General features: G+C 59.0%; 2 protein-coding genes across 2 annotated transcripts; one reads left to right on the forward strand and one right to left on the reverse strand.

Moving 5' to 3' along the window:
- The first annotated feature begins 2,482 nt into the window (after positions 1-2,482).
- TMEM160 (transmembrane protein 160) lies at positions 2,483-4,477 on the forward strand. Its single transcript, XM_077133589.1, has 3 exons — positions 2,483-2,714; positions 3,592-3,684; positions 4,159-4,477. The coding sequence occupies exons 1-3, from the start codon at positions 2,507-2,509 to the stop codon at positions 4,422-4,424; spliced, it is 567 nt and encodes a 188-aa protein (XP_076989704.1). The 5' UTR covers positions 2,483-2,506; the 3' UTR covers positions 4,425-4,477.
- A 215-nt stretch (positions 4,478-4,692) lies between these two features.
- Positions 4,693-17,489, reverse strand: NPAS1 (neuronal PAS domain protein 1). The gene is made up of 11 exons (XM_077131347.1): positions 17,368-17,489; positions 16,785-17,020; positions 11,462-11,535; positions 11,080-11,169; positions 9,690-9,861; positions 8,206-8,321; positions 7,769-7,926; positions 7,130-7,236; positions 6,640-6,787; positions 5,677-5,771; positions 4,693-5,204 (listed from the first exon to the last, which is right to left on the reverse strand). Exons 1-11 carry the CDS (start codon positions 17,487-17,489, stop codon positions 4,744-4,746), a joined length of 1,779 nt encoding a protein of 592 aa, XP_076987462.1. The 3' UTR covers positions 4,693-4,743.
- Positions 17,490-22,037: the final 4,548 nt, after the last annotated feature.

A 22,037-nucleotide genomic window follows, 5' to 3' on the forward strand; every position in this document is an offset into this window, starting at 1 on the left:
CATTCCAGGCAATCCCTGACCTCACCTCTGTGGTAGTCTGAAGCTGCATGTCTCCCAGAAAAGATCATATTCTTTTAATCCATTCCTGTGGGTGTAAAGCCACAGGGGGGGACCTTTTGATTAGGTTATTTCAAGGTAGGTTTTAATCCTTTCACTGGAGTCCTTAATAAAGAGGACAAAACACGTACAGAACTAAGAAATGAAATTAAGAGAAGCTCACAGAAAAAGCCCAGACATGGAATTCAGAGAGGCACCCAGAGAAGCTAAGAGATGGAGTAGCCAGACAGAAAGCAACAAAACCCGAGAGCAAAGGACCAGGAGACGTCAGCCATGTGCCATCCCATGTGACAGGGGTGCCCTGGATGTCAGCAGCCTGCCTTCAAAGTCCAGGTATCGTCCTGTTGATGCCTTGAGTTGGACATTTTCACAGCCTAAGAACTGCAAATTTTAAGTTAATAAATCCCCATTGCAAAAGCCAACCCATTTCTGGTATATGCATTTGGCAAAACAAAACACCTTTCCAGAGGCAAACCAATTTTGTGAATTTTTTCCATCTTAGCTATCATCCGAAGTCAACCTGAATATTGACAAATGACTTGCCCAGGTGAAGACAAGCTACTTTTTGTCTCCACGGTTCTGCACTGTGACTTTTTAACAATACCCCAGAACCATTTCTAAAGATTTGGAGCCTATGAAATGCCTTAGTAAGGAAGAGCTCGGTTACCCTGCAGAAAACACACAACTTCCAAACCTTGGCGGCTTCAAGTTACCGAAGTTTCTTTTTCATTCAGGATCAGCTTGGGGTTCTGCTCAGCCCGAAGGAGCTCCTCCCGTAGGACCCCCCTTGACCAGGGGAAGGGTAGGTGGAGAACAGTGTGTGGGCTCTTAACTGCCTCCTTCCGGAAGCCACTGAGTTAGCTCCTGCTCCTATTTCATCGGCTGCGGCAAGACGCACCGCCAGGGTTGGCAGGGGAGCGCGATCCTGCCAAGCGCCCAGGAGGCGGCGGGCTGGAGCAGTCTGGAGAACAGTGCGAAGGTCTACTAATGTCCCCCGGGACCCCGAGCGTCCCTCCTTGTTTGCAGGTGCCATGCAAGCTGTGGACGGGCCCCTTAGATCTGCCAGGCCTGGGGGGTTGCGCTCGGAGATTCCCCGGGGCGCCACGACCACGCCTCCCACCGGCTGCACAGCATCATTGCTAGATGTTACGTCAACTTCCAACACTCAGCAGCAAACAGCAATTCCATTCCTAAGCATACACCCAGGAGAACGGAAAACATGCATTCACACAAAAACGTGTACACGAATGTTCTCTGAAGCATTATTCATAACTGCCCCTGTGTGCAAACAACCCACTCGGGCCATAAAAGGGAATGCGGTGCTGATACTCGCTACTGCATAGAAGGACCTTGGAAACACGATGCTGCGGAAGAGGAGCCAGACATAAAAGACCACGTACCGTATGAGTCCATTCCCATGAAATGTCCAGAACAGGCAAATCTAGAGAGACATAAAGCAGATTTAGTGGTTGCCAGGAGCTGGGGTGGGAAGGGAGGAACCGGGAGCAACTGCTAGTGGGTGGGGACCTTCTTTTGGGGATGACGAAAATGTTTTAGGATTATATAGCGCCGCTGGTTGCAACCGTGTGAATAGACCAAGACACTGAATCGCACATTAGAAAAGGTAAAACCCATGAACATGCTACAGTATCTCTTTCCAGGTGTTCAGGTCGTACACGTCTTTGATTAAACTTATTCCTAAGTACTTTATGTTTTTTCATGCTATTGTAAAGGGAATGACATTAAGTCTCATTTTACAAGCGTTTGCTGCTAGTGTATAAACGTAAAATTCATCTTTTTATATCTGGTATACGCCGTTAACCATGACGTCTGGGACAAGACGGGAGCAGGGGATCCGTTCTCATTTTGGTCCATGTTCCAGATAAATGATATTAAATATATATATATATATTATGCCATGAAAAAATATTCAACACCGCAGGGCAATCTTCACGATATATTGTTATATGAAAAAAGTAATTTATCAAAGGGCATATCGTTTTACATCTGCATAGAAAAAAAGATTGGAGAGGAATACAACTAAGTATTAGCAGTAACCGCTCGTTCTCCTCTGGGCTCGCCAGAGATTCTGCAAAGGGATTCAGTCTACAGAGCTTTGTTTCGTTTTGGGCTACTGGAATTAAATTTATCATTGTGAAACCTACAAGTCCCAGCAGGCCTTGCGCCGTCGGCTCCCGACGACCCGCCCACCCCGGGCGCAATGAGCAATGGGATTCGTAGTCTAAAGGCAGAGTCAAGGGGGGACGCACCGTACCGGCACAGATGGCAGAGGAGGGAGCCATAGGTATTCTGACCAATGAGCAGTGCGCGTCGGGCCTGAGTGGCAAGCGCGTAACCACTCGGGGAGTCGCTACGCCTGAGTGAAGCGGACTGCAGCCTACGGGCGGTCCGTGGGGCGGGGCGGAGCGCGGCGGCCGTAGAACGAACCATGGGAGGTGGCTGGTGGTGGGCTCGCGCCGCCCGCCTGGCCCGACTCCGCTTCCGGGGGGCGCTGCTGCCGCCTCCGCGGCCCCGGAGCGGGGGCGCCCGGGGGTCCTTTGCGCCGGGCCACGGCCCCCGCGCCGGGGCCTCACCGCCCCCAGTGTCCGAGCTGGACCGCGCGGACGCCTGGCTCCTTCGGAAGGCTCATGAGACAGGTTGGTGGCGGGCTCCGGGGTCGGGCCGCGTGGGAGAGGGGACTCCGGGTCGCCGATCAGCCGGCGCGGGGCGCGCGTGCGGGGAGGGGGGCTTCTGCCGGAATCGGGCCGAGGTGCAGGAGGGAGGAGGGCTTCCGCGTCAGGGCAGGGGGCGCGCGCTGCAGGAGCGCAGTCTGTCCGGACAGGACGCGGCTGGCGGCTTGGACCGTCTGTCCGGGTTAGCGGGTGCAGAGGGGCCCGGAGAGGTTGGACCGTTTCGGAGGGGCAGCCTTATAGGAGGGGACGGGTCTGGATGAGAGAGAGACCTCCAGAGAGCTCAGGGCGGGGGTCCTGCCTCAAGTGGGGTCCTCCTTGGAGGGCCTATTGGGACACAAGAGGCGTCCCCTCTGCGGAAGGCGGGAGTCCATGCGCACCAAGCGGGCGGTTCCGGGTAGGAGGGGACGCACCGATAGGAGGGAGAGGTGATTTAGGCTGCGGGGGACGGGATGACACCGGGTGGGGGGCCGTAACTGCGCTGTTATCGCCGGGCCAGGGACTCCAATCGCGGAAGATGCGGATGTGATGCATCCGGTAGTAGGGGGCGAGGGCATTTGCGGAAAGGTGAGGGAGGAGGTGGAGAGAGGCTTGCGATGAGGGAATAAATTGTCCCCGAGGTCTGAGAAAGAAATGGGGAGGATGCATCGGGATCCACCTGTGGGAAGGGGGGCTTCCTGTCCTCAGGTTTAGTTCTGCAGTCTCCAACTAGATTCACCCCCAGATTCTGCAGACTCTGTCTTGAATCTTCGGTGTTGTAGTTTGGAGGTCAGAGAATTTGGGGGGATGGGCTAAAGGGGAGCCAGGAGGCAGGCTTTGGGCTGACGTCTCCCCCTCCCTCCAGCCTTCCTCTCCTGGTTCCGCAATGGCCTCCTGGCGTCAGGTATCGGGGTCATCTCCTTCATGCAGAGTGACATGGGTCGGGAAGCTGCCTACGGTGAGTGCAGATCCCCCACCCTACCCCACCCCACCCCAGAGTACAGCCGCTCCTCCCACCAGGAATATAGAGCCCCACACACACACACACCGTGGGCCCAGACTCCTTCCTGCCCCCTCCCAACCCCCCAGCCAAGTGCAGACCTCCTCCGATTTCTCCCCCCAGAAGGAAACATCCTCACCCTCTCTGTTGAGACCCCCTATCCAGCACTTTCTGACCCCGCCTTTGCCCCTTCAACCCCATCCTTGCTCTCACCATCCTTTGAACCTAGACGCCCCTTCTGACACCTTCTGGGGCACCCAACCCTGGCTCTGTACTACCCCTGACCCCACCATGCCCCCGAGGTTGCCCCCCCCCCCCCCCCAGTTCGGACCCCACTGCAGCTCCTGATGCTGGTCTCTGGCTGCGAGAGTACTGCGGCCTGGCCCCCTCGCCCCTCCGCCCGCTGACGGCAGCCCTCGCCTCTCCCCACAGGCTTCTTCCTGCTAGGCGGCCTGTGCGTGGTGTGGGGCGGCGCCTCCTACGCCGTGGGCCTGGCGGCGCTGCGGGGACCCATGCAGTTGTCGCTGGGGGGCGCGGCGGCGGGCATCGGGGCCGTGCTGGCCGCCGGCCTGCTCTGGGCTTGTGCCGTGGGCCTCTACATGGGCCAGCTGGAGCTGGACGTGGAGCTGCTGCCGGAGGACGACGGCGCGGCCACCGCCGAGGGCCCCGACGACGCGGGCCGGCCTCCGTCTGAGTGAGCCACGGCCGCCAGGCTGCAGGCGGGGACATTAAAACCTGACCCTTCCCTGGCTCCCGACTCTGCGTGGTGGTGCCGGGAGAGGGGGGAAGGGGCTTGGAGCTGGCCGGGCGCCGAGGCGGGCCAGGGCGTGGGAGGTGGCGGGAGGTGCAGGCGACAGCGGAGGCGACCAGGAGGCGGACAGAGCGCGCGCCACAGCCCCCCGGAGACTGAGCGGCAGCGCCAGGAGTAGGCGTTTAATTCTCCAGGCCTTGTCCCCTGTCCCCTCTGGGCCCCTCGGCGTCCCCCGGGGTCCGGCTGCGTGGCGGCGCTCCCTGTCCTCAATCCCCCTTGCGCGGCACCCTGGTGCCCGTGGCGGGGAACGGCAGGCCCAGGGTGGGGTAGAAGGCGTCGGGCAGCGCGGGGCCCGGGCCCAGCCTCGGCAGGTGCGGATACACGAGGCCCAGCTCGGCGGGGCCGTAGCGGATGGCCCCGGGCGCGCACAGGCCCCGCACGGCCGGCGGCAGGAAGCTGGTGTGGAAGAGGCCGGGCGGGGGCTCCCCGGCGGGCGCCAGGCCCCACGGCCGCGCCGGGACCTGCTTCAGGGCGCCCGCCCGGATCACGGAGGTGAACTCGGGCCGCGGCCGGGCCGGGGCGTCGCGGGGCTCCTCTTCGCCACCAGCCCGCGGCCCTTCAGGCTCCCCGGGGCCGGGCTCCAGCTTTATGCGTTTGCACCGGGTCGGTGGGGCCGCATCCAGGTCCCGGGGCGCAGCCTGCTTTCCTTCCACCGGAGGCGCTGGCTCTGCAGGAGAAAGATTCTGCAGGCGCTGACGTGTGCGCGTGCCCAGCCGTCCTCCATCCTCTCGGCCTGTGGAGTTCAGCCCCAGGCGGTTTGGGCTCCCAGGGGGATGGAGAGCTGTGTGGAGACATTTTTGGCCCTCACATCTGGGTAGTGGGGATGCTACTGCCACCTAGCGGGATAAAGGCCAAGATGCGGCTAAACGTCCCACAGTGCCCAGGACGGCGCCCGCACAGCCACCATGGAGAAGCCCCGCTCTGGGCCTGTGCTAGAACTTTCTGCCATGATGGGCTTAGTCTACATCTGCACTGTCCAGTATGGGAGCCACTGGCAACATGTGGCCATCGAGCACCTGGGATGCAACGAGCACCTCTGAGGAAGTGAAGTTTTCATTTTAGTCCATTTTAATTGACTAGTAGCACCCGGGCTGGAGGGCACAGGTCCCAGGGGCCCCTGGGAGCTTCCCAGGGCTTACCTGGCTGCTCTGGCTCTGGACTGGACGGGGCCTCGCCCAATTCGCTGGCTGGGAGCTGGAAGGCGTCCAAAGGGGTATGGCCACCCTCAGCTTGGCTAGGGACAAGTCACAGGGAAGATAAGAAGTCGTCCTGTCCTCCCACCCCCACCCCTGCAGTAAGTGCAGATGCCCATGAGTGAGCACGGACTCCCCCTCCCCTGGCAAGTGTAGAATCCCATCCAGAGGCACTTAATTTATCTCCAGGTTCCTTTCTGCCCCAGGGTGGCCCTCCCTCCTGAGCCCTGGAGGTCACCTCTGAATGTCTCTGACACTTCACACCCACCCGACCTCAACATCTAACATTCAAACCTGCTTCTTCTTTCAGTGGCCCTGACCCAGGCTCAGCAAAGCCAGGGCCTGCCCTGCTTTCCCCACTCCCGCCTCTGTACACACCTGTCAGAGGGGCCTGGGTCCCTCTCCAGCTCAAAGCCCCTCTGTGGCTCCCCAGTAACCTGGGAAAAAGGTCCAGGACCTGGTCCTGTGTCTCCTCAGCCTCGTGGCTAACAACTTTCTTTTCCAGTTACACGGCTCCCTCATGTCCATGGACACGTCAGGGTCCTGCTCGAGCCTTTGCCTGAGTAGCACCCCCAGCCTCTCTCCACAAGTTGCCCCACTCTGTGGGTATGAGGCTGCCATGGCTCTCCAGGCCCCCCGGGATCAAGTGCAGACTCACCCCCCATGCCGGGCCTGAGGCTGCTGCAAACCTGCCCAGCCTCGCTCGCACTGCCGTCCCCAGTCCTCCCCTCTGCTCCCTTCAGGCGGGACTCATCCCACCCCCGGCCTCAGCTCACAACGCACTCCTCCTGCTTCATGTTTCCAAACCCCTCCTTCAGGTCTGTCCTCTTCTAGAAGCGCCCCCTAAACAGCCCCACCCAAGAAGGGGGTTCCAGGCGGCTGAGCCTGGAATGGGGCACGGCCGCTCACCTGAGCACATAGCTGACCCAGAGCACGTGGCGCTCGCCGGGGCTCTTCCCACTCACGGCCACAGTGGCCACCGACTGCAGCCACACGAAGCCCCCGGCGCGCCGCAGCCAGCGGTAGTAGCCAGTCACCACCTGGCCTTTGTCCAGCACTGGGCCCAGCGAGGGACAAGGTGGGGAGAGGATGATGGCCAGAGGGCCAAAGAGGTGCCGTGAGCAAAGGTAGGGCAGAAGAGGGAAAGGCAGAGTCAGAGAGACAGGCGGTATCCCAGCATCGAGGTTCCCTGGATTTCATAGGTGGGTCAGGGAGGCCCCCCGCGCCCCCTATCCTCAGCCCTTGCTCAGAATCTCCTTGTCTGCCTGTGCTGAGCTGAGTCCCTGGGCTGGAGGTGCAGCAAGAGGGACTGCAGTTAAACCTGAAGAAGGACTTCCAGGGGGCATGGTACTGGAGGTATTCAGGTCTGCTTTGGGGGGGTGGGGGGCAGGGCTCTCACGGTCAAGGTGGCTTTGGCGGATTCTGGCCGAGTCCTGTCCGTGGATGAACTGGTAGCAGCTGCGGCCCACCAGCTCCGAGGGCCCCAGGTCCATGTGGTCACTGACTCTGAGGACAGGAGGTGACAGAGAAAAGGAGAAGAGGTCCAAGACCAGAGGCGCGAGGAGAATGGGCAGGCTCTGGAGTGGTCTGGGTCTCAGTTCCAACCCCCCCACCGTAAGAGTAGCGCCCCCCCCCCCACTCAAGGAGAGGGCATTCACGGAGGTGGCAGGGTTCCTGGCACTCCGGAGGTGCTCAGAGCAAAGGGGACATGACACCATTTAATGTCTCCCCACCCCGTGGCCCAGGAACGAGAAGGGGTGGAAGATGAGAGAGGCAGAGAGAAGTAGGAGCCTGGGCGGGGTGGGGCTGTTCGGAATCAGCCCTCAAGTCCTCATCAGGCGTGACCCCTCCTGCATCCCCCAGAGGCCTCCCCCGGCCTCCGCGCCCCTCTCCCAGGCATGCCTGCCCCTCCGCTGCTCCTCTACCTCCCATGCCTCTCAAGTGCCCCAGCCACAGGCCCAGCTCCCTCTGACCCCCCCACATACCCCAGCTCTCCTGTGCGCCCCCAGCCACCCACCTCAGCCCCCAACCCCGGTACCTGCTCTCACAAGCAAGGATGGTGAGGCCTAGGCTGAGGCGGAAGACGAGCATGTGGCCGTGTAGTGGCAGCTCAGCCAGCGGGGCTGGGGGTAACGTGTGGCCAAGGGCCACCAGGCCCAGCGCGCGGGCCCGAAGGCGCCCGGTCACGTGGATGACCTGCCGGTGGGGGGCGTGGCTGGGGGCACCACAGCCAGGCCCCTCGGCCCCCATAGGGCCTGGGGCGCAGGGGGCAGTGTGTACTGCCAGTTCCCACATCCGGTTCCATCAGTCACCCTCGGACATGGGGCATAGCTGGGGGCCCCCCAGGGCTGGAGGCTCCTAGAGGCCACAGCCACTAGCCAGGACCCCCCACCCAGGTGTAGGTAGTGGGACCGCAGGCGCCGCCCTGGGCCAGGGACAAGCGGGAGTTGGCTGTGGCCGTTGAGTCACACCCACCTTGTACCCTGAGGCCTTGACGTGCAGCCCCCGCTTGGTGAGAGTGGATTTCATGCGGATGAAGAAGGAGCGCTCCTGGACCCGGGGGGAGGGGGGCCCCTTGGTGGGGCTGGCCTCTGGGGGGCAGAGTGAAGGAAAGTTATGGGGTCCTGAGGGGACCCCCGCAGGCCATCCCTGTCCCTGCAGAGCCAGCGGGCACCGGGATCCCCTGGGGTATGGCCTTACCCACTCAGAGACGCAAATGGTGCAGGGGAACCTCCCCTCCCCGCGGCGGCCAGAGGGGTCTCCCTAAAGCTCAGATCTGACTCCTTCCTTCCCCTGCTCAGAACCTGAACTTTCTTCCAAAGTTCAGCTTCTCACAGGGGCCTAAAATTTTGGCGAGATCTGCCTCCTACCGACACAGATGTCCTCTCTTCCAGGAAGCCCTCCCTGCCCTCCAGGTGGGGTCGGCTGCCCACTCTGGGCTCCCACAGCCCCTGGACTCCCTCCCCCAGCCCTCCCCACTCTGGGTTGTTGCTGGACTGAGAGCTCCACGAGGGCAGGGCGGGGCTGTCTTGGCCATTAGTGTCCCCAGCATGGGACTGGGCTTAGCAGGGGCGCAGGGAATAGTAATAAATATGACTCCAAAACCAAAGTGTTCATATATCAAGAATGGAATAATCATATGGTAAGAATGTTATATATTATGTTTATATATTATATTCAATAATACTAAAAAAACCCGTAGAGCCCATCAGTCTTATAAATGTCTTCTCACTCAGGTGACCCTGTGGCCCAGCTTAGGGACAAGGACACCCATTCATGCTCAGGCCACAAACCATGCCCCATGCCTGCCAGCCCTGCTGCAGCTCAGGCATTTTTTATATTAAGCAAATCCAATATAAGAAGATCCCACATTAGGAAACCTTAGTCCCTCAGCATCTCAGAGCTAAAGGGAATTTGAAGAGTCATCTCCAACACCCTACCCCACATGCCTGTGGAGTTTTCCATTGGAGAGAGAGGGGTTAAGGCACAGACACCCCCACCCCCCAACAGACACACTTGGGCTGGAGTTGAATGCAACTATTTAGAGCTGTGTGACCTTGGGCAATTCACTTAACCTCTCTGTGCTGCCCCTCAGTTTTCTCCTCGATAAGATGGGGATCATAACAGTTCCTGCTTTGTGGGGTTGTGGGGATTCAATGCAGTTATGTACCTAAAGGCACAGCATGATGTAATCACCCAGTATACTCCCACCTCCTTAGGCAGCCAGAAGCCAAGGGAGCTTTAGGGAGCCAGGTCTCGCCACCTGACTCAATTTAGATTGATTCGTTTTACAAACACTTGCTTTGCACAACCCTAAAGTGGGTTTTGCTCGAGAGTGGGTTTTGCTCGCTTACTTGCTTGTTTTTGCATTAAAGGAGATGGAGTTGGGTATAGGAGTACCCCACGCCAGTGACCTTTCCTACCCTCAGGCCTCATGCTCTGGGGACCTTTGAAATTACCGATCTCAGGCGTGTCCGCAAGAGAGGAGGAAGACGAGGAGGAGGAAGAGGAGGAGATGGAGGGCGGGGTGGGGGGCCCGGGCGTCGGAGCCCGCAGCCCCAGCTGCTCCAGCACCTCGGAATGGTCCCCGGGGTGGATGTAGTCAAAGACGCTGCTGCCCGTCATCTCCACCTGCCGGCGGCGGCGGGAAATGCAGGGGCTGGGGTGCGCCGCAGGCCCTCGCCCACCCGCCCAAGAATTGTTAACTTTTTAAGGGGTGGGAGTGGGGATACAAATGTAGGCTCTTCCCATGGCCTCCCCACTCCATCCCCAGTGGTTATTAGGGATTTTTCTGCCCCTGCCTATTAAGATGGGCGTGGGGGGGAGGGGCGGGATGGGGAAATGTCCCAGCCCCCACCTACACGCCTCTGACCCACTCCCACCCCACACACCCCTCATATAGTGTCCCAGTGGAGCTCAGGACACAAGCAATGGAATGGTTTTCAGACTCTTCAAAGAATTAGAACCCTCTAATCAGACAGACCTTCACATTCAATTCTACCTCCCAAGCCGTCCTCTGCACATCGCGCTCCCCCCATAAGCCCTGTCTCCTCCCTGCTGAGTTCCTGCCCCAGGGTCCTCCCTGGCCTTCTGGTCTTGGGTCTTGTCCTCAAGACCGAACCTTCTGTGGCTCCCACTTGCCCTCAGTTTGGGGCCACACACCTCCCTCTGTCTTATGCCCCTGAACTCCTGCCTGTCCTCACATCTTCCCCAGGCAGCTCCACGCCAGGCCTCTCCCCACCCTCGCCTCCCTTCTTCTGGCTCAGACCCCCCTCCTCCTCCGGAAACCGTCACCTCATCCAACAGCTGCTCGCTGACACCATGCTGTCAACTCACCGAATTTCACAATTTCCCCAATGTACCACTTGCCATAATCTTTTTTTTTTTTTTTTTTTTGAGCTATGAATGTTTACAGCAATTTAGATCGAATGACTTGGCAAGGCCTAAAGCACCACCAAAAAAAGCCAGCACTCCAGGGACGGAGGCTTCTGGCTTCTCCCTGCCCTCCTTTGGCCCTCAGCCTCCAGCTGCAGGCTGAAATTGAGACGAGATGTGAGCCAGGCAATTAAATCACCAAGGAAACCTCCCAAACATGGTAAATGGCCAAGCGGACATCAGCAAACTGATCTCTCTGCTAATTTGCTTTCCTCGGCTTGGCCTAATACTTTAATAACCCTACTCTGCCAGTGAGGAAGTAAAATGTTCGGTGCCGTGTGGGGTTCTGGGGAACACACTTTGGGAACCACAGATCCAGTCCACTTTTCCAGCTGGAGAGAGAAAGGTATGTGTGAGCCTAGCAGGGGAGACTGCAGCCGAGCCAGCTCAGGCCACTAGCTAGGGGCCCCTTACCTGTGAGAGACCCAGGTAGATGGAGACGGTCTCGGAGATGTAGAGAAACTTCCCTTCCTGGTTCAGGGCAAAGACGAAACCGTCCAGGGACTAGAGTGGGGAGACACCAGGAGAGAGGAGGGTCTGGTCTGGAGTCTGTTGTTCCAGACAGCAAGGGGTAAGAGAGGTTCTGAAATCTGTGTCTCTGTCTGGGGTGGGTTGTTCTGGTGGGGAGGGAGATTTGGTGGCCACCAGAAGGGGCAGACAGGACAGGGACCCTGAGTGTTGGGCACCCGGGGTCGGTCCTGGCACTGCCCATGGTTTGGATGCCTGAGAGGAGGCTGCCGTTCCGCGGTGGCCACCAGGTGGCAGCAAGGAGCAGCAGGCAGGGCAGGGACCTCACCTGTAAGATGTGTCCTCCCAGGTGCTGTTCGAAGATTTCAGAGACCAGTGCAACGGGGCCCCTGCGGCCTGGGGCTGGGGGCAAAAGGGTGGGAGCCTGGCTGAAACCTGGCTTCCGGGGCAGGCCTCCAGGGAGTCACTCCACAAATCACCTCTGCACCCGACACCCACTGCCCCATCCTGTAGCCATCAGGGGGTCTAGGGTCCCTGGGGAAAGACCTGGGGTGTGGGGGAAGAGATGGGTAGGATAGAGAAAAAGACAGACGGAGACCCAAAGACAGACCAAGAGATGCAGAAAGGGACTCATCTACCCATCCATTCATTCATTCAACACACACTCCCTGAGCACCTACTGTGTGCTGGGCAGGGCTGGGGATAAAGGGGTAACCAGGACAGCCCCGGCGCTGCCCTCAGAGGCTCCCAGACCAGGGGGAGGTGAACAACAAACAAGAAACCAACAGATCTAGAATTACCATTTGTGATCAGCGCTATGAATACACGACAAGGCGGTGTGAAATAAGGACAAATGGGAGGAGGACTGTTGAAGAAGGGGGACTGACCGGGAGGGACAGAGAAACAGAGATGGAAAGGCAAAGACACAGAGACAGATGGTGCGAGAGACAGAGAGAAAGAAATGGAACGAGAGAAGGACACAAAAGACAGAGAGAAAGAAATGGGGAGAACGAGAGATGCAGAGGGAGACGGTGATGGAGAGATACAGGTCCCCGACCCTGACCTTGTGCTGGGGGGTCCACCCTCGTCAGCTCCACCTGGGAGGACTGGGCAGAGACCCCCACCCAGGACCCAGGCCCGGAGCCTAGAGCTAGGTGCTCAACGGGAGGGGCAGGGACGCCGACGACAAGGAGACCTCGATGGTCCCCAAGGGCCTGGTTCCTTCAGGGCTCCAGGTCCAGGGCTGGTGTCAAATCCCGGTGCATCCCCTCTCTGGCTGTGTGCTCTGGGCCTCTCTGAACCTCAGTCTCCTCCTCTGTCAAAGTAGGTTGGCTAAAAGCATGGACCTTACAGGCTCCTTAAACCCTCAGCGAGCTTGATGAGCAGAAAGTGGCGCCCCAAGCCCGGGAGGCATATCAGTAAAGTGCTCAGACCCTCCCAACACCCCTTTGCCAAGCCCTGCCCTGGGCCCACCCTACCCCAGCCCCCAGCCTTAGGCCAAGCCTCCAGGAGTGCCCCCAGTGCCCTCCCGGCTGTCCACACCCTCTCTCTACCCCGGCCCAGAGGTCCAGGAACAATAACTGTGGGGGGAGGGGGGGAAAGATGGGGACCCCTCCCCCGAGATACACCGCAAACCAGCCTGGTGACAGGCGGGAACAATGCTGCCTACTAATTGTCGCAATTTTCCCCTGTCATTTTTGCTAATTCCTTCATTTTCCCTCTCACAGGATCAGCCCGGGTCAGACTGAGCCGTTGCAATTAGCGTTAATGGGCATGTCGGGACGAGGGTGTGGGGGCGGGGAGGGTGCAGGGACCTGCTGTTCCCCCTTCAAATATACCCCCCCCATTGAACCCCATCACTGACTGGTGCCTCTGCCAGCCCCTCGGCTCCTCCAGGGTCCCAAGTCCTCTTCTCTCCCAAATTCAGCAGGTGACTCTTTACTACTTCCCAAACTGCCCCCCTCCTCACTTCCAGACATCACTCAGTCATTCAACAAACATTCACGGACTTTGTCATGAGCATGACTTTGCTGGGCTATGCGGAGAGGCCACACGGGGAGGAAACAACTGTCCCAGTTGCTTCATCTACATCCAAAGGGGGAAGGAGGGGGGAGAGTGAGGGGCAGAGGGCAGGAGCCAAGGCCTCCCAAATTTCGGGGGTTCCCCCTTTCACCTCTCATTCTTAGGGTCTCAATTGTCCCAAAGGGATTTGCTTGCTCCAGGTGGAGGGCTGAGGGGCTAGGACTTCACCCTCATATCATGTGCTTCATGTGCTGGGGGCACCAAGGAGAGGGGGCGGCCCGGGACCCTGCTGCCCGCCCCTCCCCCACCTCACCTGTAACATGGCTCAGGTGATGGAGTGCCGGGTTCTGCATGTGCGCTGCCTCCCGGGTACACAGTAGGTGCCTAATTGCTGAGCCTGGTGACTAATCTCATCAGTACCACAAGGGAGAGCATCTGTCCTTCTGGATAGTTCCTTGGAGGCTGCCTCGACCCCCCTCTCTCACGCCCAAAGCCATCCTCAGCAGGCCCTGGCACTCTGCAGCCCCCACATCCCCTGAACCAACCCCCCGTTGCCAGGACAATGCAGTCACCGCCTGCTCTCTGGGTCCCCCTCCGGGCTGTGCCCCATAAAGCAGCCGGCACCCGGGACAACGTGCGTGACATCCGGACCCTCCACACCTCCCCATGATCCACCGGACCCCGCTCCCTTCCCGCCTCCTCTCCAGGCCTCATGGCTGTGCTGGGTGCCCCGCAAAGCTACTCCCCACCTACCCCAGGACCTTGGCACTTGGTCTGCCCTCCGCCTAACCCACTCGTTTCCAGGCTTTTCTTATCGCTGCTTCCCTCACTTCCTTTAGGTCTGGGCTCTAAGGTCACCTCCGCAGAGAGGCCGTGCCTGACTGCGGTCTAGGACGCTGACCCTCCTGGCCTCCTGACCTCCCGGAGGCCCGGGCACCCAAGACTTAGCGAGAGGGTCCTTCCCAGGCCCGGGCGCTCTTCAAGGGTCCTTGAAGAAGGTGTTTTGGGGGAGGGACACACGGCAGACACGGCGAATAAGTGCAACAGATAATGCCAGGTGAGCGTAGGTGGTATGGAAAGAAAGAACGTGGGATGGGGTGACAGGGAAGGCTGGGGAGGGGGGTTTGCTGTTTTAAATACGGGGGCCTTCCCAAGAGCTGATGCCTGGGGGAGGGAGGTCCCAGGTGGGGACACAGTGAGGGCAAGGTGGGAACATGTTATCTGAAGTGCAGGGAGACTACTCTGTGTGTGTGTGTGTGTGTGTGTGTGTGTGTATGGGGAGTTACCGGGTGGGGGGGGTCAAGCATGCAGTGTTTGGAGGCTCCGCCCAGGAGGCAGGGACTCTGTCCTTCCCCTCATGTAGCCCAGCTCCTAGAATAGTGCCTGGCATGCAGGGCGTGTGCGGTGGGTGACTGTGGAATGAATGGTGGATGCCCAGCAAGGCTGTGTCTGTCCCCAGACTCCGAGGCCCAGGGGTGGACTTTAACAACCTGCTGCCCCATTTGACAGGGGGTAGACAGAGACCCAGCGAGAGGCAAGGCAGGACCCAGCCCTACGGACCTATGGACATCCCAGGCATGCCATGGCAGAGAGTGGACTCTGGAACCAGGCCCCACGAGTTTGAGACTTTGGCTGGGCTCCTCCCTGGCTGTGTGACCTGGAACAAACAGCTCCACCTCTATGGGTCTCAGTTTTCTACTTCTGTGAAATGGGAGTCCTAACAGTGCCTCACTCCCAAGATTTCTGAAAGGAGTAAGCCAGTTTATTTGTATCAAGTGCTTGCAGTGCCTTGTACATGGATAATCCGTTATTATGATGGAGGAGGAAGGGGCCGTCTCCCCTTCCAAGTGAGGGAGGCACAGGCTTTGCTCTCTGACTTCAGCTGTGAGGCTGAACCTATTGTGCCTCAGTTTCTCCATGTGAAATGCAGAACAAAACACTTGGCCTTTTCTTGGCAGGTCCTATGAAACTGAAGATGCCATCCCAGTGCCCCAGTGTGGGAAGCACATGAGTCCATGCAGCAGCCCCTCGCTGTCCTGCCCCCACTTGGTACCAGCGTACAGGCAGGGCAGGGGATGTCACAGAAGCCCATATTCTGCCACCCCAGTGCCAGAAACTCAGCAAGCTCCTGCCCCTTTCTAAGCCTCCCATTGCCCATTCTGGCGAGACTGGATGCCAGAGGGGCCCTTTCAGCGCCCCCACCCCTTGCTCCCTTGCTCCCCTTCCCTCCCCTGAGCCCGGGGACAATAGACAAGATGTTTACCCCCCCGCCAGCGCACATGTTGTTCGCGGTAATGACAGTAATCAGCGGCGCTAATGCCGCATTCTCCCGGCGCCAGTCAATTCGCCTAATTACCGCCTGGGAAGCCGGATTATTTAAATTTAAATGGTGATTTATTGCGAGCTTAATCAATGCTCTTTTCTCTCCCCCTCCTCCTCTGGGACGGGGGCAGAAGGGGAATTGGAGCTCCTGTAACCCCACCCTGAGGACACCCCCTTCTCTGGGGGGGTGGAGAGCCAGGGGTAGCCTGGGGTCCCTGTCCCTTTTATTTCAAATTTACACTTTCTCCAGTAATAACAATAAAGCAGTAGTACGTGAGCCAGAAATAATAATAACAATAACGGCACACTTATGTACCTATCAATAACAAGTCTGAATAATCCTAATAAATTAAATATCTAGATTGTGTATTTTACATGAGCCACATGTTCTATGTTTGTTTCTTTGCTTATTTCCTTATTGTGTCTTGCCCACTGGGATGTCAGCCAGAGACTTTTGTCCAGTTTGTTTCCCGCTGGATCCTGAGAGTGCAGAAAACCGGGCCAGGCACACAGTAGGTGCTCAATAAGTGCTCCTAACAATGATGCAAGGTAATCATGAACTGCAGTGGCCACCACTTACTGATTGCTCAGCCGGTGCCAGGCGCACCCAAGGGCTTTACAAAGGACACCCACTTCCTTTACGAATATTTCCTTTACAATTAGGAGTCCACTCCTCAGCCCTCTGGGGGGAGGTTTGATCTCTATTTCCCTCTCACAGAGGCACAGAGAGGTGAAGCTCCCTGCCCAGGGTCACAAAGCTGGCAAGTGGCCCACGGGGAAAGCCAGGGCTGGGACCCAGGCGTGTCTTTCCAGGTCTCCCACCGTCCCTGCCACATTATACTGTCTCTCCCCGACCCCCAAACTTTGAACACACGCTCCAGAGGCCCCGAGTCTCTGGGGCCCCTCAGGTGTGGGTGCTGAGTCTGTCCACCAATGTGGGCCCCTCTGCCCGGCCCATGGGCTGAGGTCTCCTCTGTGATATTAGAGTCAGCTCCCCCAAATTAGCATTCGCTAGTGGTCTGCTCCCTGCTTGGCCAGGCCCTTGCTGAAGCCAGAATTCACGCGATCGTCTTTCCCACCCCGCGTGTCCGTTTCACAGGTGAATGAACTTGAGCTTTGGAGAGGAAGCCACCTGATAGGGACGCGCCCGGCCTGGCTGACTCCCAAACCCGTGCCCTCTATCGGTCACCAAGCCGGGCGAGGCCTGCTCGGGGCAGCTTAGGGCCAGGCCCGGTTGCCCCGCTCTAGGGGGACGCTGGGACCCTCCCCCCGCGACTCCCACCCCGCCACCGCGCATGCGCACTCACCGAAACCGGCCGGCGGCCCCGCGGCCCGCAGCCCCCAGGGAGGCGCCCCGAGCGCGGCAAAGCGGCGCAGGCGGAGGTAGGTGACGCTGAGGCGCACGATGGACGCCTTGTCCAGCTGGCTCGAGATGGCGCCGGGCAGCGGGAGCAGTTTGGCCAGCTCGAAGAACTCCAGGTTCTCCTTCCCGCGCCGTGAGCGCGCCGCGTTACGGGACTTCTCCTTGCGCTGCGCCTGCAGGCTGGGCGGGCGGCGCGGACGAGGCGTCAGCCGGGTCTGGGGGAAGTCCTGCGACCTGGGGCCTGGGAGTGAACCCAGCACCCTAGCAGTGGGGACAGGACCTTGGGTGCAAATTGTGGGGGCAGTAGAGTGGGGGGAAGGGGAGGGAATAAGAATTCCTCCCAAAGGCTTGGGAGGGGGCAAGGGGCGGAATGGTGGGGGTCGGGAAAGGGCCTCACGGAGTAACTCGGGATAAGAAATTCTGGTCCCAGTAGGTTGGGCAGAAAGCTGGGTGTGAAATTTCCCAGGGGGGTAGGAATGTCCCTCTTTGGGGCGGGGCCGCGGCCCGAGGGGCGGGGCTTTGCTCACCAGGGTCCCGGCGGGGCCTTGACCAGGAGCCCGGGCAGAAAGTCCCAAGGGACGCTGCTGCCACAGCCTCCCCCGCATTTGTCCTCCCCTCCGCCGCCGCCACTGGGATAGGGCGCTGCCATCTCCGCGGGGTCTCGCTCAGGCCGGCTCCGAGCAGCCCGCGGGGCTCGGGACCCGCGTCTCCTGCAACGCGAGGAGCCAGAGGCAGCCCTCGGGGCCCGCGGGCGCCCCCTGAGACCTTAACCTTCGAGGGAAACCGAGGTCCTTGCGGGACTCAGAGTCCTAGCAAAGGAGATGGAGGCCGGATGGTGCCTCAGTTTCCCCCTCCTGGAAGCCCCGGGACCGAGCCCGCAGCTCCTACCCGGCTCGGCCCCGGGGCCGGCGCTCGGGGAGAGGACGTGCCCCGCCGCCGCCTCCCCCGCGCCGCCCGCCAGCGCGCCCGCCTCACGCCCGCGCCGGGCCGGCTCCCGCATATCAATGGGCGCACGCGGCGCGCATACGGATCGGACCGGCCCGCGCGCTGCGTGCCAAGCATGCCCAAGCCGGGCGGGGGGGCGGGCGGGCGCCTCGCTGGGGCCCAGGCGCGCCCGGCTGCAGCCCCTGAGCCCTCTGCCTCGATTCACCCCTCCGGTCCATTCTGGGCGTCGGGTTCCCCAGGTCTGCGGGGAGCCTATTTCCCGGGCTGGGCTAGGGAGACGCGGGAGGGGCAGAGGCAGGGACCCCACCCTACGTCCTGCCAGGGGCGCCCCCGCCCCCCGCCCCAGCCGCCACGTGCCGGGGCAGCCAAATCTCTGCCACCGCAACTTCCTCCTTGAAGACCCTGGTGTGTGAGCCTCAGCCCGAGGACGCCCTCAGAGTGGGCCCGGCCCTGGGGATACAGGTGTCCTGGCCTCCCACATGCACCCGAACCAGGACCCCACCCCGACATCCAGGCCTTCCCCAGACCGCTCCCCGCATCAGATGTGCAGATGCCCCAGCCCCGGCCGCAGAACCCAGGCGTCCTTCCAAGTCCGCCACCCCCACCCCATTTTTCTAGGACTCCAGCCTCTGTGCGGCGCCCACCCCTAGCCCCGGGATCCAGGCGACCCGATCCCGTACAGCCCAACCCCCAGGGCACGGGAGCTCTGGCCCCGCATCCTCCAGGACCCAGGAGTCCCCGTCCCCTCACGCCAGCGCCCAGGCGTCGCCTACCCACAGGACCCCCAGCCCCGTTACCCGGCCGCGGGGTGGGCTCCGGGAGCGGCGTGGGGCCGGCCGGGCGGCGCGGAGGGGCCGCTCCATAGACCCCGGGGCTGGCGGGGCAAGCGGGCCGTGGCGCTCGGTTCTCGGCGCCCACCGCGGCCTCGAAGACTTGGGGACGAGCTGCGGGCGCCGGCGGGCGGGCGGGGGCGGGGCCTGGCGGAGCTCCACCCCAGGCAAGGCCCCGCCCACCAGGCCAGCCGAGGGTAGAGGGGACCCAGCCGAGGTGTCCCCCCCCTCCGCCGCCCAGGCCTTCCCCCATGGAACCCTCGGGCTTCCAGCCACCCCCACCCCACCCCACCCCACCCAGCCAAGAGGAGAACCCCGAAGCCGGAGCGTCCGCCCCCGGAGAGGGGCTCCCCCGAACCCGAGCACCATCTCCACACCCCGACGGGAGGAACCTGGCCTCCCAGCAGCTCCTCAGGACAAGGCGGGCGCCACATATGAGTGGGGACCCAGACGTCAGAGCCCCCTCCAGGGACACAAAGCCAAGAGAATTTGGGGTCCTGGCACCCGTCTCCGGCTAGCCGCGGATCTCATCCAAGCCCCGCCCCCACCCCAAGACCATGAGGTGGCGTCCCATCTCCCCTCTGGGCTCGGGACCCAGGGATCCCAGGAACTCCAGAGGTGAGGGTCCCGCAGTCTTATCTCCACCTCTCTGCAGAGTCGGGAGTCCCGACATCTGAGCCTCCCACCCCGGGAGGAGACCCCCCCACCAACCCAAGGTCCGCCCAACCCCCAGGGTCCCAGCGCGAGAGGGTCACCAGGGGCTTAAACGCCCCCAAGAAGCCCTAAAGCAGGGGGGCGGGAGGGAATGCAAATGGGGGGATCTTAGGAGAGGCAGGTGTGGAGGGGCTTGCGGAGACCATGGGGTGGGCTCTGGTTGGACAGCGGGGAAAACCGAGGCACACGCCTCTCCCCTGGGGGGAATTGGCTCCCACTAGTTCTCTTCTGCTCACTAATGATAACCACAGCTCACATTTAGGGGACCCTCATTTTCTGTGGATTGTTCCTGCCATCCCAAGGAGCTGGCACTACTGCTTGACCCATTTTACAACTAGGGAAGCTGAGGCCTGGAGAGGTTATATAGCCTAGTGGTGGTCTCCCAGCGGGGATTTCTGCATTTATCCCCAGAGAGACCAGTTTGTGTGTACTGGGGTTGGGGATTCCGCTCACAGGCTCCTGCCTCCCGACACCTATCCCTGGCTATGTAGCCTGAGCTGGGCCACACTGGCCTTGGGAGGCACTGGCAGCTCTCTGGTTTACCCAGGATTACAACCCCACAGTCAGAGAGCTGGTCTGTTTTGATATCCTAATTGCAGAAGTTTAAGCCCAGGCTCTGCCACTTCACAGGCTGGGTGACTCTGGGGGAGTAACTTCACCTCTCTGAGTCCGGGTTTCTCCTTTGTAGAATGAATCCCCCTACTGGGAAGATTAAATGAGAACATCTCAGAGACCCTCTCAGGGGATCTGCCTGGTCAAACCTATTTTCATTCTAACAGGGAGAAGCATGTCTTCACTTCTTTCTCTAAGAGTGAAAAGTGGAGTTTTTCAGAAGCTGCTTGGAGGGTGGTATCATTGCAGACCCAATGCAGAAGCAGCTATGAGTGTCCAGCCATCCTCTGTTGCACCAGACCTTGAAGAGTTTTACAAAAATGTAAAAATAACACCATGCTTCTCACTAAATTTTCTTGTATTGGGATATATAGTTATTTTTCATAAAATATACTATTGATCCTAAATATGTTATTGGGGTCATTATTGCTATTTTTTAAATGAATGTTATTTTTTAAGATTCTCAATTTTAATGTATAATATGGTGAATTTTAGTAGGTGATGAAGCACAAATGGAAACTCTTTGGGGTCTTCAGTAAGAACATAAAGAGGTCCTGAGGCCAAAACGTTTGCGAACCACTGAGTTAATCCATTCAGTGCTGAGAACGGAGCTGGATATTATTTCTATAACACCTTGCACAAAGCCAAACCCAAATATTCTTGCCTGTACACGCCTCACCGCATTGCTGGTAGATCACAATTTGCAGTCTGTTTCCCATCTGGGAAATGGGTGGGCTGCTCTGTGATCTCCAAGGCTCTCTGCATCTCTGATGATCTGGGCAGACCGAGTGGGGTGGCTTCCGGGCGAGGGGGCCCCTGCAGCTGGGCCCCTTCAGGAGAGAGCTGGCTCACTCCAGCTGGAAACCAAGGACAGCTTCCAAGGGCGGCTGTGGACCTGGGAGGATTTCCTGGTGTAGCACCTGGGGCTGTTAGGGGGTTCTGGGGAAGCCCGTGGCCGCTGAGACGGAGGAGCACAATCAATCTGAGGCCCAGCAAGGAAAGAGCTGGCGTGTAAATACCCACCACCCATCTCCAGGACCTCTCCCGTGGCAGAACCTGGTCTGCAGCTGGAGAAGGGAGTCTGGAGAATGCAGACCCAGGGGCCAGACTCCTGGGTGCAGCGCAGAGTGGAGAAAGGTAGAAAGTGGATCTGGAGGGCCCCCTCCAGCCTGGTCTCCCAACCACTCAGTCATACTTGGCTCTTCTTGAGAGACATCGAGCAAAGTACTAAGGCTCCCCTACTCCCAAAGCAGCCCTGGCTGGAGAAAGTGGGAAGGGTCAGTAGGTCCCCCTGGTAGGTAGTGAGCTTTCTGTCACCAGGGGAAAACAAGGGGAGGAAGGCAGGGACAAGAATTCTGCCCAGCCCTGAGAGCAATCCTTTCAATTGTGAGGTGCAGAGTGTAGTTAAAAGGAGGTAATTGGAAAAAAATAATAAAAATAAAAAAGTAAAAGGAGGTAATTTGGATGTTCAAATCTCGGCTCTACCTGTGTGATTTTGGGCAGCTTCCTTCACTATCTGTGCCTCATTTTCCTCAACTGTGCAATGGGGATAATCTAACAGTATCCCCCAAACAAATGAACCATTGCTTCCCACATCCACAGGCATCTAAAAATTAATATTAGTGAATATTAGAAATAAGTAATAGAAAAATGAACACAGAATGACCCCATTTTTACAAGGTCCAAACACAAGAATGATAAACAATGTATTACTTAGGGATATAATCCTGGGTGGTAAAAGAATAAATGCAAGAAAGAAAATCATTAATGTAAGACTTAAGAGAGGGTTTGACTTGGGGGCAGGAGAAAGAGGATGCAAGGGGGCAAGGAACTTCGAAGGCCTTGGCAAAAGTGTCCCAGACTGGAGACTGTCACTTAATTATCAGTATTATTATTAGTAGTATTTAAACAAGCCAAATGCCTTTTTTGCACTCATATATGCATGATCTAGTTCACAAACACAAATAATAAGAAACACATGAGAGGGGTAAGTAGTGTTTGGCTAAAGGGTGTGGGTTTTATTTTTGGGTGCTGAAAATGTTCTAAAATGGATCATGGTGATTGCCACATAACTGTGAATATACTAAAAACCATTG

This window comes from Tamandua tetradactyla, chromosome 16 (assembly GCF_023851605.1).
Source record: "Tamandua tetradactyla isolate mTamTet1 chromosome 16, mTamTet1.pri, whole genome shotgun sequence".
NCBI lineage: Eukaryota > Metazoa > Chordata > Mammalia > Pilosa > Myrmecophagidae > Tamandua > Tamandua tetradactyla.

Bases quoted from the DNA above. Each gene is read 5' to 3' on its own strand.
- TMEM160 (XM_077133589.1), top strand. From the start codon at position 2,507: ATGGGAGGTGGCTGGTGGTGGGCTCGCGCCGCCCGCCTGGCCCGACTC. The intron at 2,715-3,591 runs GTTGGTGGCGGG...CCCTCCCTCCAG, and splicing joins TCGGAAGGCTCATGAGACAG to CCTTCCTCTCCTGGTTCCGC. The intron at 3,685-4,158 runs GTGAGTGCAGAT...CTCTCCCCACAG, and splicing joins GGGTCGGGAAGCTGCCTACG to GCTTCTTCCTGCTAGGCGGC.
- NPAS1 (XM_077131347.1), bottom strand. From the start codon at position 17,489: ATGGCAGCGCCCTATCCCAGTGGCGGCGGCGGAGGGGAGGACAAATGC. The intron at 11,536-16,784 runs GTGAGTGCGCAT...TTTTGCCCCCAG, and splicing joins GGGGCCGCCGGCCGGTTTCG to CCCCAGGCCGCAGGGGCCCC. The intron at 6,788-7,129 runs GTGAGAGCCCTG...CGCTGGGCCCAG, and splicing joins CCGCCAAAGCCACCTTGACC to TGCTGGACAAAGGCCAGGTG.